The sequence below is a fragment of the Falco cherrug genome, chromosome 13 (genome assembly GCF_023634085.1).
Source record: "Falco cherrug isolate bFalChe1 chromosome 13, bFalChe1.pri, whole genome shotgun sequence".
NCBI lineage: Eukaryota > Metazoa > Chordata > Aves > Falconiformes > Falconidae > Falco > Falco cherrug.
The window spans coordinates 30,662,619-30,677,751 of record NC_073709.1 but is presented as its reverse complement, the minus strand read 5'-3'; the positions used below and the strand labels follow the sequence as shown (position 1 = coordinate 30,677,751).

The 15,133-nt window shown below is 38.0% G+C and overlaps 1 protein-coding gene across 5 annotated transcripts in view; it reads left to right on the top strand.

The window, feature by feature from the left end:
* The window catches only part of LCLAT1 (lysocardiolipin acyltransferase 1), a 117,039-nt gene that overhangs the window by 44,869 nt on the left and 57,037 nt on the right, over positions 1–15,133 (top strand). For 4 of the 5 annotated variants that reach the window (XM_055725575.1, XM_055725571.1, XM_055725572.1 and 1 more), the window contains one exon: positions 10,032–10,178. The exons of the other annotated variant lie outside the window; for it this stretch is intronic. In XM_055725575.1, the coding sequence (XP_055581550.1) occupies positions 10,032–10,178 (147 nt within the window). The remainder of the gene's footprint in view (positions 1–10,031; positions 10,179–15,133) is intronic. 5 annotated transcript variants of the gene reach the window in all.

Here is a 15,133-nt window from a genome sequence, read left to right as displayed (position 1 = left end):
AAAAACATCTCTCTGCATTTTATTTATCTCTTAGATTTATTTGCTGTTTTATAGAAAACTAGCTTGGGCAGGATATGCATCAACTTTATGATGTCAAAAGAGTAACCTTATTTATGGTTCCCTTTTGTCAGGCCATTTATCTGAACGGATAATTTTGGCAGGATTCCATACTGAGGAACTCTCGTACTGTTGGTGCTGTTATTGCATTCACTTGCTGGGCCTTTAGTCTTCTTAAGTGAGAGCTGCAACTAGGTAACACAGGGGTTTTTTCCCCTAACAGTCAAACATTAAGGTCAATTTTACTTGACAAAAGACATCTCTTTTAACGGTACAGGAAATGAGAAAATATATTTAGATAAATGTTTTATCTTCATAATACAGCAGAGATGTTTTGAAATCTTGGCATCAGCTGTGTATGCGACTTTTTAAAGCTGAGATGGAAGATAGAATCAGGAATTATAGTCTGGTAAGATTCGTAGGCTTATGTCTTCAAAAGTGGCATGTATTTTGTTTGTAACAAAACATTTGTACATGTGCTTGTAAACGCCTTTTATAAAATTGGAAGGTCGTGGATGGATGCTATATTATGCTTCACCAAATTCAGTTCCTGAAAAGGTGTTAGGAGTTTTTTAGAAGTTTTGTTTATTTATTTGCTTGCTTCAGTTCTCAGTTCTGTGCATAAACTGAGCATGTCTAATAGATTTGATGAATAGGCTGAGGAAGCTGGAGCTGTGGCAGGTCAGTATTAGCAGACCACGATGCCATCATTGTTCATAGGCTGATAGAGTAATGGGGTGTGATGGTAGAGGTGGCACAGGCAGACATTCACCTCGGTTGTTAGTGTTACAGGGTGACAATTTCTGGCAGTAGAGTCGGTGCCTGGATCTGTAGTGTTATAAACCATTATTACTGTGCCAGATCCATATGTACCCTCCACAATATATGGGCTTTGAGTGCACTGCTTGCAGTGTTGTGAATTACAGCTTGTTTTTTAGTAAACCATTACTGTTGTGTTATTAATTGCAGGAGAGGGATTCAGCTAAACTACATACTTCACTCAAGCCATAATTTGATGGCCTAAGGTCATGAATGATCCGCTTCTGTTCTACCATAGTGTATCTAAAAAGAGGTCTTAGAAATACTTGGCCTCCTTGTTCAGTCAGGCTGTGTTTTGGGTGGCAGATTCTTGCAAATATATTCTCTATAGCCACATAATTAGGGGACAGTGGGAAAGTGAGACTATTGGATTGAATGAAGATTGATGGAAGAAGATTAATCTGTATGAAATTTGGTGGGGCAGTGATGGAGTAGAGAATGGTGTCTAAAGAGGACAACCCTGAATCTCATCAGTAAAGAGCAGAATTTCTCCTGCTTCCCTCTAATGGCCCTGCTCTGTTATGTGATAGACCTTTAAACGGCGTTTGTCAGATTTTGGTTTTGTTTTTTGAATTGTCCTGTGTTTTTTACATAAAAAAATTGTTTATTTTATGAGCTTGTAAAAGTGAGAAGATATCTTGGAAGACAACTGGACAGTTTCAGTGCACTGCATATATAGAATTGATACTTCAGATGTTGATAATTTAAGGTATAATACTTGTGGAAATTAAACCAGCTACTTTCACCATGCCTTTCATTTTTATCTTTTCATATATTTATATGAATTAGTTGTATATATCAAAAGTGTAGGATTATAGAAGTATTGATATATTGGCTAAATGTAACTTCTAAGAAATCTTTACCTAATGGTAATCCGCTTTGAGTTTGAGAAATACTTGAATGAATATACTATGTTGCTTTCTGTGTAAATTTTTTTCTGATCTTTCAAGGTCTTTTTTTTAACAAGCATTTAATTTAAAATTGTGTAAGATAAGGTTTATAATGCAACCCTTTCATTTCCATGTTTCTGAAAACCTTACAAGTATTATGCATAGCACCTTTGTTGTCATAAGTACTTTCTCATTTGGGGTGTAAAAATAAGTCTATGAGAGATTATACTAATCCAAGTGATAATATGGTAGGTGAAGGGCAAAGCTTGGAATGGAAATAGATCCAGAGTCCTTGTTGCCCCCTTTGTAGGTTAGAAGTGTAGAGATATCAGATTTAATGAGTCAGTATTCCAAGTAGGCAGTTATTTTCTACTTAATTACAACTAAAATCAGAGGAGTCAGTGTTTCAAGGAGATGCACTGAGTCATTTATCTGGTTCTTAAGTTATTAATTCTTTGCATTCCAGTGTATGAAAAAAACCTTCAAATTGATTAAAGGTGAGCCTTGAAAAAAGAAGCCCATAGAAAAACAGATGGTCTTTTCTTCCTGGAACTGTAGCTTTGGCTTGATAAATTGTGTGCAGTAAAGTTTTCAAAAAGAGGTATTACATTTCAGTAATCTCAATTTCAGAAACATTCTTCCAACGTTTCAGTACAGCTTGCCAAAGTTGGCGTCTCGAGGGAGCACTTCTCTGCTCTTAGCTGTTGCTGCAGTTTCTCATCTGACATCATCAGAAACTACTGACACATTCTGCAGTGTCAGTTTTCAAGGAGAATTTCTAATGGCATTGACAGTTTCCTGCGTACTTGGACAAGATAGGACTTCTCTATAGTACTTGTAATAGATATATACAATTTATATTCTTGCCTACTCTCAGTTAATAAGGAATAGCATTGGAAGCAATACACCTTATGGTGTGCTTGTGTTCAGCACATGCTATGGAGTACATGCTGTTTGAGTAGGTACAAAGGAACATAGACACAGTAGTGTCAGGTGACCACATAATGACTAGAAGATAGTTGCATGGTTTGAATTTGTTTCTTAATAGTTGCATTTATAAAAGTTTTGTTGTGACATGAACCAGTAAGACTTCACTGGAAATTAGTTTGTGTTTTAATTATGGACAGTTTGCGTATGTGTGATGGGCTTGCAGTAATATTTGGGTTTTAGTGGTTAAAAGTGCCTCGACATCTACATGAAAAATAAATTAAAATTTGGGTTTAACTTGAGCACTCTCAGATAAATTGATGGAAAAATGGGAGGGTAACCAAAGGGATTAGTGTCAGTGTATGGCTGCTATATGTGAGATGATATTAATCCTGATTTTGCTTAATGCAGATGGAAGAGATAAATAACACCATAATTCAATGTATGCAAGTGTTGCAGGCACCATTGATGGATGTATCTTGAAGATGTACATTTTTGAAAAGGCTCACTGAGACTGTGAAAGCAAAGAATTGTAACTGGTGCAGACTGGGGCAAGAACACGTATGGCAAGGATAAGGTGATGAAGGAAAAAGAGGAGAATAAGCAAAGCTGGCAAACCTGCAGCACGTAGGAGCAGAGATAACTGAGTAACTCTGTCCAGATCTTAAGCTCTGTATTCAAGTTATTGTGTGGTTAGTGTTGCTCTTGAAAGAGACTGCAGGATGTAGGAGCTTTTTAGTTGTCACTCGTCTGATCACTTGTGTCATAGCTTTCAAAGGCTCAAGTTAGGTTTGGCCCTTGTTCTTTTAAGTGCTGGGGAAAAAAAATAATCAAGACTTGTGCTCTATTTCAGCGCTGGGCATAGCCCCACCAATCTTTTACTGCATGTCAGTTGATCCATTATAGCTGTCCATGTGTGCGAGCTTTGCCTGAAGCAAGCTCAAAGTAATTTGAGTCATCTTAGTTTTCAATGAGGCAGGGCAAACAACTCAAATTATCCTGCCTTTGCCACGGGCTAAGAGCATGCACACCGACAGCTATGATGGATCAGCTACCATGAAGTAAGATATTGGTGTCGCTAAGCCTAGAAAATTTTAGCACTTAACTCAATTGGAGTATGGTTAAAGCAGCCCACTACGGGGAGTCTGTACGCATTTACAACTGGCGTGGAGTGTTTGTGCTGCCACAGCTACTTCTGTAGGGAGGGATATAAATGCATCACCAGAAGCGTCTCGGTTCAGGTTATAGCTGGATTTGCATTCAAATTCTTATCGGTAGAGCATATTGGTTTAAAAAATTAAGTGTAACCTGCTGAACTTTCTAGTATAGCTTATGTCTCAAGTATCTTTGTTATGTTAAAACAAGCTGAAATGAGAGTTTTGAGGAGCTGTGACATTTTGTCTTCTAGCAATTCAATTATGAGCTGCCAGACTTAATTACCTTGGAGTTGTTATCCTACGTGATTTTTAAAGTAGAAGTTGAAAAGTATGCTCTCTAATGGAAAGCACAATTGTTATTCCACCAGTTGTTCATGATGAAGACTCTCTTGAAGAAGTTGTAAGTGTGAGGAGAGGATTATTACTTTGAAGCAAAAATGCATCTTAATTTGACTGTGACTCTACATGCATTTTTTTGTGGGGAAGACAAGACTTAGGTGCCTGTTTCCCAGCTTGGCCCTTCCAGGAGGGGCATAATAGGAATATTTTCAGAAGTATACCACAGAAATTCTCCCAGCTCTGTTGGGGGGCAGGAATAATACTAAGCCTGTCTTGCATTAAGACCATCCTTATACTTTCTATATAATAATGACTCCACTTTCTTTCTACCCCCTTTGCCTCTCCAAAACACACATCACAAGAGTGAGATCAGATGCTAACCTTTCTCATTCTCCCCATTTAATAAACAAGTGGTGAAGAGAGCGGTGGTTTTGTCCAATCTCACAGAACACGTAACAGCAGAATTAGGATGGCATGTTTTCCCAGTTTACATTTCTTTGCTGTTATCAGTGGTTATGCGCCATCTCTACAGATTACATTAAATGTAAGAAAATCTTTTAATTTTCTTTGGGTTATTAGACATAAAACTATCTAGGACACCCACCCCCCCCACCCCCCCCCAAAATGGCTGATTCTAATTGAATTTTCAGAAACCTGTTTAGCAGTCTATCTTGATGAAAACTTAATAGTGTATATACGTAGTAGCCTTAAGCCCTGGCTTCCTGTGTGATTTTCTGTGTTAACATCTTTTCAATACCTACAGGTCTTTGAAATAAGGAACATTTGGAATTGTGTGGTTGTTGCCTTGTGGGTATTATGTGCAGCAAAACACTTGGAATAACAAACTGTTAATGGACCCAATTATTTGTATGCAGTGGGATCATGCGCTTCCGAGTGATTTCCCTTATTAAGCCTAACCGTCTGGTTCCCTGTTGCCTCAAAAGCCCTGATCAGGACCAGACCCCTGTTGAATCATTTATTGATTATTTATTTTTTTTTGTTGGGGGTGGTATAATATTATTAGTTGTTCTGTTACATTGCTATAGGAAATAGATACCATTTTCTTTATGTGTATATGCTTGCTTTCAATATCAGCCATAATATTCCTCTTACAGAGATATGACATTTTTGGGGATATTTAATTTCTGAGGTACTTATGGAAATATGCATAACATTGTGAGACAAAACCAAATACTTTTTTTTTTTTTTTTTTTTGCACAACCCGCCTCTTTCTCTCTTTTGTTCATTGCCACCTCCATCCCTAGTATCTACTTACTCCCAAATTATCTTTGCAATGGAAACACACTTAAGAAATTTCAGCTTCAAGTGTTATTTTCTTTTAAAGGATTTTGAGGTGGGGAAAATAGAAGTGCAGGGTCTTAGAATTTAAAAAGCTTTATACTTGCAGCTAGCATGTTTAATACAATGTTGCAAATTCTCAACCTGCATAAGCTGTAATTTGCTTTATCCCCAAGGCAGCAAGGAAATTTTTATGTACAGCACATTTCTGTAGTTCAGTAGCAGGCTTTCCTTTTTGTGTAATATTTTTTTCTGTATAATGCTATATCCTGATAGAAGGACATATTAGCGTGTATGTGTACCTGAGATTTGGACCTGCCTTTTTTGACTTTTTCAGCTCTGAATAGTTGATTTAAAGGTCAGTGTGGCTAGCTGCTCTACCTGGTAGGTTTTTGCACTGCTGTTTTGCAATTTGGAGCAAGAGCTGTGCAGTGTGATGCTTTTTGTATACTTTTTCCAAGCAATGTTAGTTATCCAAAGTGTCAACTCTTACAAGAAAACTATTTTAGCAAAGAAATGGAATTACATTGCTGTGATGTCTTCAGTTTCACTGTTTCTCTGCCATGTTTTTGTAAGCAATGATTTCTCAAGTATCTGCAAATGAAAAGGCAACCATTTTTCCCCAATCAAGTAAATGCTGCCTTTGCTAGGAAATTTCCTGTTGCCCGAGAGCTTTTAGACAACCAAAAATGCTGTGCAAAAAGAGCAAAATGTAATTACTTGTGTTGAGCAATGTGTTGACCTAGGCTTACCGCTAATTAACTGAACAGCATGTCTCACTGCAGGCTGCACATGAGAAGGTACTTCCTTCTGCTGCATATTCATAAATCTTGCTGATTACCAAAACCTTTCATTTTGCCCATTACTCTACTGAATTCCTGCCGTTTCTCATGCCTTGGCTTTCTTACATGATGTTTTTCCAGCAGCACAATGCAGACACACTGTGGAATGGAAATCAAAGTGAGAGCTGCTTTTGCTTTGTTCAAAGACATGCGTCTACAAGCCTGTGCTGGGTTTCCTCTCCTGCTTGAATTTGGTGGGGTGGTGAGACGTGTAAACAGCAGCATTCTCCCCCATCAATGCACAGACCAGGGGTTTGGTTGAAGGTGGTAATTCATATTTTTGTTGCCTTCTGCTCAAGCTTTAAGGTATCCAGTAAATGTGGAAGATTCTTCCACTTTCATAAATGGTAAAATAGTTAGGTGCAGTGTGCTGTGCTGGCGTAAGTGGGGAGGAGAATCTGTGTCCTTTACTATTAGTCATCTGACTGTTAAATAATCTGTTCTTATTTGAGCAGTCAGGACTTTTATCTAATTAGATATACACTTAAAGATAGAAAAATTATTCCAGGAAACTGGATATTATCTATTGGAAAGGTTAGAAAATCAAACCTGTTGTTTATTTTAAAACCTAGATGCCTCCGAGCTTCCCTCTCTCTCTCTTTCTTCCTCCTACCTGACACCCTGCTGTCATTACATTACTGCCTCTGTTTAATTTTTCATAGCCTGTATATAACACCAGCACTTAGGACAGGAATGGGAAACTACTGCACTTATCCTGTGCTTTAAGGCAGTTCAGTCAGGTAAAATACAAGCTACCCAAGCAGCAGCTAGCTATCTTAGTAACTAAAGGTGTTTGCAATTTGATGTTCACAGTGCTGTTAAAGAATGGTTGCTAAAAAGAGTTTACGTGCAAGTTTCCATATAATTTAAAGCCTTGTGCTGCATGAAGAAAGGCAGGGGAGAGGGTGGGTTCTGGCAGTGAGGTTTTTTCCATGCTTTCTCCATTATGGACCAAACCCACTCTTCCTAAGGAGCTGCTGACCTGGGAAAGTATCGGCAGGCTTCCCAAGTGAGCATTTATTTTGCTTCTCGTTTCCCTTCTTTCCACCTACAGACTCTGCTGCAATGAGAACACAAGAACTGAATAATTTAGGCCTGTTGTGTGATACCACACCATGAAATGGTTTAGCACAGTACAGGTTTTGCATAAACTAGTTTAGGCATAGTCTAGAGTACATAACACATAGAAAATGTCTGGGCTGAGTGGTAAGAACAACTGGAAAAATCCAAAACCACAGCACAACTTTCCTAATCTTTATGTGGTTTTCCACTCTGTCACATGGAGCATCTACATTGTAAAAGGCATCTCTGTTTCTGCTTAGAAGGCTTTTTTCCTTTGCTGTGTCCTTTTTTTATTAATTTGACTTCGGATGAGGTATGATAGAATATCTCAAGTTGGAAGGAACCCATAAGGTTCATCAAGCCCAACTCCCTGCTCCTCTCAGGACTACATAAAACTAAACCATATGACTAAGAGCATCGTCTAGATGCTTCTTGAACTCCGACAGGCTGGGTGCCGTGACTACTTCCCTGGAGACCCTGTTGCAGTGACTGACCACCCCCTCAGTGAAAAACCTTTTCCTAATGTCCAACCTGAACTTCCCCTGACAGCTTCATTCCATTTCCATGTATCTTCTAGAGGAATGGAATGCTTTGGCACCATTTGGTATCTGGCAACTTTTGGTATGAAAAGATGCCCTCTTTATATAACACGATGACAAGTATGAAAATGAAGCCCTGATTAGTTCAATTTAAAATATTGGTTTTGCACCATTGTAGTGAAATGTCTTGTAGCGATAGGAGATGATGAAATGCCAGTAGAAAGCATAGTTAAATTACCAAGTTATTTTTCAGTGACTTTAAAGTTTAGCTTTATTTTTTCTGCAAATTACTTGTTTAAACGTGGTAGCTTCTCTTAATAAAGCTGTACTGATACTTTTTGACATTGCAGATGTGGCAATGTGATATGTGCATAGATGCACATAAAATGTTGCGGTCAAAGTTTTTAGTTTTGTTTGCAGAGGGTTTTTAACAAGTACAGCGTGTAAATTTGAAATGATTTGCTGAGACTGCATTCTGGGCATTTATTTTCTGAATACATATAACCACTTTCAGTATTTGGTTATCTGGATATCATTCATTATCTGAATATCTGAGACTCATTAGGTCCAGATTGCAGAAGGCATGTTAGTTATGCATGCTCCATCTGTTTAACTGATTTAAAAATAAAAAGTATCTCCCCCATGATACAGGTTACAAATCTTTAACAATACAATTAATATTCCTAACCAATGCAGAACAGATTATGCAGCTTGGGTAATGCATTATCCAGGCTGACTTACAAAGATGATGTAAAAATTGGTGACTTTAATGAGTGATTTTCTAGCATACGCTGCTTGTAAGATACTGCCATGAACAGAATAGAAAGGGATCCCTGGGAAGAGGAGCTGAAATAAAGTGCGAGAATAACATGCTGTAAGTCACCAGCAAAGGAAAAGTAGACTTTGAGAACTGAAGCAAAAAGGTGAATAGGAACTTGGGATGTTTTCTCTTTGATGTGGAATATCTATGGGCAGCTTTTCCAATGAGATACAAGCTAGTCAAGTACAGTTGTAAGGCAACATCATGCTTCCCTGAGCCCTGTTTAAGAAGGGAGCATCATGGGCATGTGGTAGAACTGGAGCCCTGATTTTTTTTTTTTTGTCCTGCTGTCTGAAGTAGTGGACAAAACTTATAATATTATGTGCAAATTTCTAGTATCTTGTGTAAAAAAGCCAAGAACTTTTATTGAAGATAATAGCATATGACCCCTGAGCTGCAGGCTTAGCAGCACTTCCATTGGTTTTAACTGCATTATGTGTGTCAGTTTGATGTCAGGCTGGAAATCTTCACAGTTGTCTTGTGGGTTAATACAAATGGATATACATCAAATTTTTCTATAATCAAGTGTAAAGAACAACTTTGTTTTTTCTTATATTAGTAATGAAAATTATATTATTGCTGAGATGTTTGTCTGTAGGAACTAGCCTTCCCTTAAGTAAATCAATGTTGCAGTGATTAAGGGTGTTATAGTGAGGTCCATGGTTTTAAATACTTCACCTAATAGAATCATTTAGGTTGGAAGAGACCTTTTAAGATCGAGTCCAACTGTTACCCTAGCACTGCCAAACCCACCACTGAACCATGTCCCTAAGCACCACATCAATATGCCTTTTAAATACCTCCAGGGATGGTGACTCCACCGCTTCCCTGGGCAGCCCGATCCAATGCTTGATAATCCTTTTGGTGGAGAAGTTTTTCCTAACAGTCAATCTAAACCTCCTCTGGTGCAACTTGAGGCCACTCCCACTTATCCTATGGCTTTTTACTTGAGAGAAGAGACCATCACCTACCTCGCTACACCTCCTTTCATGACAGCATTGACCCTGTTCTTGCTCTCTGGAAAGCTTTTCTAACTCTGGTAACTTCAGTTGTGCAAACCCGTAGCCATTCCAAATTTGTTTAGATTTGTTTAAATTATGCATTCTTTTGCCTCATATCAAAAACTCATTTTACAAGGTAACAGTGCTCTTACTCAGAGGTGAGGACAGGCAGGCAGCAAATAAAATACATCTAACAGTTTATAAATTATTCTGGAGTAACAGACACTGTGGAAGTATCAGAGTAAAATGTTAATAAAGGTGTATTTTTTTAAACTTTAGGTTGGGCAATGCAGGTTGCTGCCTTTGTTTTCATTCAGAGAAAGTGGGAAGATGACAAGAGTCACTTTGAAAAAATGCTGGATTATTTCTGTGACATTCGTGAACCGCTACAGCTCCTCATCTTTCCGGAAGGAACTGATCTCACAGGTAGGCTGCATTTGTCATCTTCTCGTGGAATGTTCAACATGGAAATTCTCTGTTGTTTATGGGAATAGTTTTAAAAAGTCCAAGGCTGGAGCAAGACTTGAGTTCTCATGGACTGTGGAAACTGTAGTAAATGATCATAGGTGCTGATTTCATTTGAGGGGCACGAGTGTAGTTCCACTGAGAGGCTTTGCCAGTCTTCCTGAAATAACTTAGGTTTCAAAGCATCTGATGATTGAGATGGCTTTATATTGGTCAGTACTGTATGTACGTTGCATTAGCAAAAGTAGGTTTCAAGACCTGGAATAAATCACTTGAGTGTTCCCATTTCCTGTATTACTGTGGCAAAGAGTGCAGAATCATTTCAGACCTACGGAAGAGTGATTGAAGAGGAGAACTACTGATTCTATTAGATTTCTTGCCTAATGTTTTAAGAGAAGATGGAGATACTTGTTCTTAGGCCATGTAAGCAGTCAGTATCTGCCTCTAAGAAAATTATCTCCCTAAAACAAATGTTGGCATTACCATAAGAGTAAATCTAATGAGTTTGATTCTGCAGTATTAATTCTTAATATAATATCTACCAAAATATCTTATGGCATTAGTAGCAAGCTGCTAACCAGTGTTGAAGACTCAATTGCCAATAAAATACGACATTGTGTGACTATTCTGTGGTGGCTCATGCCTGCAGCATGATTTGGTAAGAATCATCTTTAAAAAGAAAATCAATTGCAATTAAACTTATATGTTTTAGCTTATTTAAAAGATTTTTACTATACTTCCCATTGCAGATACTCTCAAATCCTATTTTATTGCAATGTCAGATCAGTAAGTACTAGACACAGTATACAAATAACTAGCATATACTGCTATTTGTTCTTCTGTGTTCCTGATATCCTTAAAAGTGGATATGTGTAGTGTTCAGATGCTATCACACTGTAGGGAATTGTCATCACTTGAGCAGCCTTCCTAAAAGAGGATAAATGCATTGTATATTCTTGGACTTCTTCACATGATATCTCTTGTTGAATTAGTTATTTGTATCTAAAAATAGGAAAAAAAGATGGAAATTTTAATTTTTTTTTTTCTTTCCTTGAATTCATGAACAACTGTCCCCTCCTAGGTCTGAATTATGAGATTAAATCTTTGTATTATTTATGGAGCCAGGAGGCTCCTCCTTGGGTTGCACATACTCTCTTTCTGAACAGGTGTTTCCATCTCAAGATGACTGAAACAATTGGATTGTTTGCCATTTATACTATAAGTTATGTGTTCCTTCTAATCCCTCCCAGTATTCCTCAGAGACAAAAGATTTTAAAGAACTGAGCAAGTTTTGTACTGCACCTTTAACAAAGAGGAGTTAGCTAAGGACTGAGACAGCTGCAGTGTGTTAACACTTGTGCTGCAGAGTCCCACAGGTGGGGATGCTCCCACCTGAATGGGGAGTTGCTTAAGGGAACACAGGGGTTTCTCGCTGCTGTTGTAAACAGATATAAATGATTTTAACTAAATTTAAGTATATGCTGTTGATACCATCCACTGAGAAATTCATGCAGCCAAGATTCTTCACTGAATATTAAAAAAATTCTCTAACTGAATATTCTGAACACAGGTTTTGGCTTTTTTTTTTTTAAAGGTATTTCTGTTCTGGTTGTCCTTCCTTATGCGTGTGTAACACATACTCTTTCGACTTCGCAGTGTCCGAACAGCACTAAGTGCACTCTTCCTCCGAAGGCGCTGCAGATGCTGGTGATCGTTTCCCCCGTTTGCTGGGCAGCCCCGGGAGGAAGCAGCGTGGTGGGAGGGATGGAGCGATGGGCAGAGGACACCACAGGGCACTCCTTCCCTGGGCAGCCGTGCTGGCTCCTGACCTGTTAAATTGCCTGCTGTTTAGCACTCTAACTTGCCATCCGTAATGAATGCTGCCTTGATACTATATTTGTGCATGATCACATGTATAGAGAAAACCCTAGGGCTTTTTCTTTGAAAGTAAATAGCTCGCTTGCTTTAATTGTTTTCACAGGAAACATTAGCTCGTGTATTTTAAAATATTATGGGAGACAGGGCAAAATCCTTTGATGAGCTAATCCCGACCAAGCAATAAGTTATGCCATGTGAGAATGATAGAACATAATAATGTATTTTGTGTAAGAATTTGAAAAAAATATGTTTGGAAAACTGACATATTAAGACCTATTGCAACCTTGTGTTCGATCTTTTAGAATAAGAAACAAACTGCAGTTTTGTTCTGAATGGTCACTTGATATCCTTGGGAACATTTTGTAAAAATAGAGGAAATGGCTCTTCTTTTCTGACCAAATTCCAAACCTGCTAATTACTTCTGAAAAAAAAATGATTCTGGTACTTAAAACGGAAAATAACGTTTCACATGTACTTCACTGAAGAGCAGAATTGCTGTGTGGCTCTGTGCTCCTATCATTTTTTTTCTCTTAGTGGTCACATGACAATGATAGATTTACTCTTCTTTATAAGAAACTGTATAATGTTTTCACGTATTCAAGAAGGAAAGATTTCAAAGAAATTTAAATTATGACTGTATTTGTACATGGGCCACTGCCTGACTTAAAGTTGGTGAAGTACTTTGCAGTGGATGATGCTACGTAAATAAATTTTAGAAATCGTAATGTCATAAACCCTGAACAATGTATATGCAGACTGGATGTATAGGGTCTGAGGTAATAATTATATACTTATTTCTGATAGGTTGGTCATCTTTTCACTCTGGAGTACTTCAAGGTTAAAGCTAAGTGCATCGAAGGTATTTTATTGTAATTGCTTCAAAGGAAGCCCTAAGCAGATAAACATATAGCCAGACTTTCTGAAGCCCTGAAGAAAAAGCAACCATAAGCTTCTGGAAAGCTGGAACACAACCCACCATTTTGCTTGTTCTTGGTGTTCTTTACAAGAGTCTTTATAGTAATTCTTCAGAAAGCAATAACAAAAAAAAAAAAATCTGTATTGCTCTGCGCCTGTTAAAGTCTCATTTCCTATGGATTTGTGTCTGCATCCCTGTACGTGGTCTCTTCACTCCAACTTCTTTTTCCTTGTGTTTCCTTCCGTGTGACATTTTCTCCACAAATCTCTTGCTGCCGTCTCAGCAAGAGGCATCGTGTGCTTTGGCTTGTCCTCACCAATACCTGGGTTAACCGATGGACTGCTGCATGCTGTGCTGCAAGCCCCAGCCCACTGAACACCTGTGGAGCCTGCCCTGGCTTTTCCTGTTACTGAGGTCTCTGCTCTTGGAGACCCCCTTTTACACAGCCATTGGTTTTTCTAAAACTGCTGTAGGTCTTCATGTTCTTTGAATCTCTTGTCTCTGTCAAACTTTGTTTGCCAGGTGGCAATAGCTTCAAAAGGTAAGGGGAACAGGTGGACAGAGTGGGATTGCACAGACCTTTTTTCCTTGAGGAACAGCTAAAAAAACAATAGGAAAGCTTGCTAGAGATTTTGGCAGGAGTGTTGTGATGTGGACCACATACAGTAGTCCGTCTAGAGGGTAACAATGAACTGCAGTTGGAATATTCTCTGTTCTAGTAAATATGATGTACTTTGGTAATGCAAAAAAATATTGTTCAAAAGCACTGGTAGAGGTTGATTTAACATGCAATAGTTTGAAAGTAGCACAAAGAAAAATTGCTTAATTTGTCTTAAAATATTAACTGTGAGCCAATATAGCTTTTATGGTTTCTATGCAAACCTCTAATACATTTTTTTTTTTTAGAGGTATTTTTAGAGTATTCATTTCTTCTTTCACTATCTGGCACAATATCATTTGAGAGTACTTGAAGTCATAGAGAATTACATGCATGCTTTTATTACAAGTCACATTAAAGGAAAAGGTAGTACTTAATACTTAAATTTCAGTGCACTAGTACTAGAAAAAAAAAAAAACACCCATTGAGAGTTGATCGGAAATAGTTGTATTAAAGTTGTCGGAATCAGCTTTTCAGTAGGATGATAAAGGAAGTTTACAATTCTTCATCCAGCGGAACACATCAGCATGGACAAGGCTGGTCCAGGCATGTGAGGTTGTGAGCTTGTTTGAGAGGAGCCCATACTGCGTACGTGTTTCATGGGGAGCACAGACTCAGGGTTTTGTTGGGTGCGGATCTTGGAGCCTCAGTTCCAAATATTATTCAGACTCACATGAATGCAGCTTGTTACTGCATTATGGCTTTCATGAAATTCTAGAGATTTTTGGTTTAATTCAAAACTAGCTCACAAATTAAAGATATAATTTTGCTTTAAGAAAAATTGAATTTGTTTACTTTATCCTCTAAGCAACAGCAATTTCTTAAAAATCTGTAACGCAAAAGTCAAGAAAATGTGTTAGTGTAATCTCTTCCTCCAGTTACTTTAAATGGAATTCTGAAGTGTGGTGCTTCTAGAAAGTGCCGACTTTCTGAGCCTTTCCAGCAACGTAAAAATGTGATAAACGGGATTTGCCCACATCATTTTGAGATAAATGGTAAAAAATGTAATCAAATGATGTACCAAAGGCAGCACAAAACCAAAAAAAAATAATGTAAGATGTTATGGCCAGAACCCTTAAATTCTTTTCTTTTGTGTAGTTTGACAATTGCTCTGCAGTAGAGTCTAAAGACTCAAATAAATTGGATTTCTCATACTTGTTGCCACCCTAGAGAACATACCCTCTGAGAGGCAGCGTGTATTAGCTGGAGGAGATGGGAGGAGAGGCAAGTCAGTGCGAGACCAGAGGAGACAGAGCATGAAGCAGTTCTGGATCAAGAAAGGTTCCACATCTCCCTCTTAATAAACTCACTGCTTTACATAAAAAGAGATAGTTGTTTTTTTTTTTAATCATAGGAGCAAATAGGACCAAAGAATTAAAATGCAAAATACACCTGACAGGAATACTGACCAAAAACTCGGGGGGTAGATTTAGCTTGGCTTAAATACAGCGTAAGAAAGAAAAG